This window comes from Tupaia chinensis, unplaced genomic scaffold (assembly GCF_000334495.1).
Source record: "Tupaia chinensis unplaced genomic scaffold, TupChi_1.0 Scaffold143602_1, whole genome shotgun sequence".
Lineage (NCBI taxonomy): Eukaryota > Metazoa > Chordata > Mammalia > Scandentia > Tupaiidae > Tupaia > Tupaia belangeri.
In genome coordinates, this window is record NW_006203448.1 from 1,218,181 (window position 1) to 1,220,842 (window position 2,662).

Consider the following 2,662-nt stretch of genomic DNA (forward strand, 5'->3'; position numbering starts at 1 on the left):
GGGAACGCCTGATGAGAATACAGCTCCCGCTGTGACAGCTCAGGGCTCCCATAGCCAAGGCCACGGTGGCCTGCATTTATCCCCTCAGCACCTGGTGGCCAGCGTCAGCTATGACTCAGACCCAGGCACGCCGTGGGCTCATGGCAGGAAGGCTCCTGCTCCCGGTCTGCTCACACCAGGAGTGCACAGTGGCAGCTAGCCAGGTGATTATCACATGGCGCCCTCCAACCCTGAGCTCGTCCACCTGGGGCCATGGGCTCGTAAACTGAGTACACGGAGATGCTGTGCCCACTGGAAGGACCGTGGGAGCAACAGGCCTCCCTCCCTGCCCTGTGTGGCCACGCTGGGAGTGTGACATGCTAGAGGCGTTCAGGGTCGAGCTGTCCTCCCGGATGCTGGCCCTGAGTGCTGACCGAGGGCGTCCAGCTCCGGTCAGTCATTCCGAGGGCCACGGCCCACAGCAGCCCCTCTGCGGCCACGGCCCTCGCCCTCGTGCCTGGTTAGCGTCTCCCCGTGCCGTCCATTTCTAATGCATTCCTTTCATTCTCCAGCCTCCCCCTCTTTCTTTCCCCGGTCCCTTTTTGATATTTATTGCTACTTGGACACACACCTACTCACAGAAAACCCTTTAATATTTTTTTCAGTGACCTTTTTTCTTTCCCCCAGCAGGCAGCACTGGGGTTTCTTTTCTTCTCCTTCTTCCCTCTATTTAAAATTTAATGGGTGTCTTTCTGTTCCTCTCTCCCTCAGTCTGCTGTGGGCAACTGCTGAAAGAGACTGTGGCGAACGAGTCAAAATTCAGCGAGCTCATCCGGCCCTTCTTTGAAAAGGAGGTGGCAGGTAGGCCGCACTTCCCGCCTCCCAGGCTCAGGACGCCTCGCTGCTCTTGTGTGGCTGTGCGAGCATCTGAGGACTGGAAATGGGGGAAACAACCAGAAAAATATTAGGTCGCCAGGAAAGTCACGATGTATTTTCCTATGCAAAAATGCGTCAAGTCTTTCCTGAAAACCCCAAAGAAGCAGTTTTCCCAGAAGCCGGGGCTGGGCTGCGTGTCCCTCAGCAAGGCCTCTGGCACCAGGCCTGCTCCCAGTGTGGCGACCTGTGGACAAGCTGAGGTCACCGTTGCTGGTTCAGAGTGTCCCTGTTCTCAGCCGTGTTTGCTTTCTCTCACGTGGTTCCTCTGAAATGCGTCAAGTCTTTCCTGAAAACCCCAAAGAAGCAGTTTTCCCAGAAGCCGGGGCTGGGCTGCGTGTCCCTCAGCAAGGCCTCTGGCACCAGGCCTGCTCCCAGTGTGGCGACCTGTGGACAAGCTGAGGTCACCGTTGCTGGTTCAGAGTGTCCCTGTTCTCAGCCGTGTTTGCTTTCTCTCACGTGGTTCCTCTGAAAATTGAGAGCGAGGAGGCCATCAAGTGCCCACATCCTTGGTTCTTTGGCATCCAGAACTCCAGGGGCAGGTACTCTGTTGCTAGCAGTCAGAAGCCGGAAGGTTTAGACAGGTGCACGGACACGGGCCCGTGTGGCCGCCCGTCCTCGGGGTACAGACACGTGCTAGTCTGACAGGGGAGGCGGGACCAGTCATCCTTCCAGATCCCTCCATGATCCAGTCCGGAAACATTCCCAGGTCTGAGCATCCTTGAGATTACCATATTCAGCTTCCTGCGACCACCGATGAGCCACAAAGGGGGGACTGAGCTGCAGGGGCCACATAGCTGGCCCGTGGCTGGGCTCCTCTTGACCCTGCCTGCTTTCCTGGGCAGTGTCTTCCACCCGCCTGCACCGTCCCTTCCTGCACAAAGTGCTGCCACTCCTCTGCACCCCGGTACTCGCTCAGTTATCACAGGGGCTGACTGTGGGGACATGGACCTGGAAGAAGCTTTGCAAGCATGGACGTGTATGTGTCGCCTGGGGCCTGCGAGCATGGACATGTGCGTGTTGCCCGGGACCCGCGAGCGTGGACGTGTGCATCTTGCCTGGGACCCGCGAGCGTGGACGTGTGCGCGTCGCCTGGGACCTGTGAGGGGGGAGGTGTGTGCGTCGCCCAGGACCCGCGAGCATGGACCTTCTGGATGTAATGTGGCTACTTGTGCCCACCGTAGTCAGCCAGCAGGAAGCACCAGAGCAGCACCCCGAGAGGGCCCTGGGAAACCCACCCTCCTTAAGCTGTCCCAGGCCGGGGCACAGTTTGGTGAGGCAGAACAGGGTTCATCAGATGCAGTGACCTGGGAGGGCAGGTCTATGAGGACCTGTGCCTAGTCACTGCGCCTGGACACGGAGTGCAGCAGAGCTAGGAGTGACCATGTGAGCCGGGGCACTTCCCGGTCTGGTGCCCCCAAGGCCATGTGGCCCTAAGAAACAAGCCTGTCCTCCTTGATGCCCTGGACTTCCGGATGGTGGACGGGGTGGGGAGATTGTCACAGGCACCAGCAGTGGTGTGCACCAGAAGTGGTGTGCATGTGCGCTGCTGGGGAGGTGCACCAACAGGGAGGTGTGCTGCTGGGGAGGTGCATTGACGGGGAGGTGTGCTGCTGGGGAGGTGTGCTGCTGGGGAGGTGCTCTGCTGGGGAGGTGCTCTGCTGTGGAGGTGCACCGACAGGGAGGTGCGCTGCTGGGGAGGTGCGTTGCTGGGGAGGTGCACCGACAGGGAGGTGTGCTACTGGGGAGG

At 59.7% G+C, this 2,662-nt stretch overlaps 1 protein-coding gene across 7 annotated transcripts in view; it reads left to right on the plus strand.

Moving 5' to 3' along the window:
- Positions 1-2,662, plus strand: part of AK8 (adenylate kinase 8) — a 147,421-nt gene that overhangs the window by 62,242 nt on the left and 82,517 nt on the right. For 6 of the 7 annotated variants that reach the window (XM_006164314.1, XM_027766637.1, XM_006164316.1 and 3 more), the window contains one exon: positions 751-840. The exons of the other annotated variant lie outside the window; for it this stretch is intronic. In XM_006164314.1, coding sequence (XP_006164376.1) covers positions 751-840 — 90 coding nt within the window. The remainder of the gene's footprint in view (positions 1-750; positions 841-2,662) is intronic. 7 annotated transcript variants of the gene reach the window in all.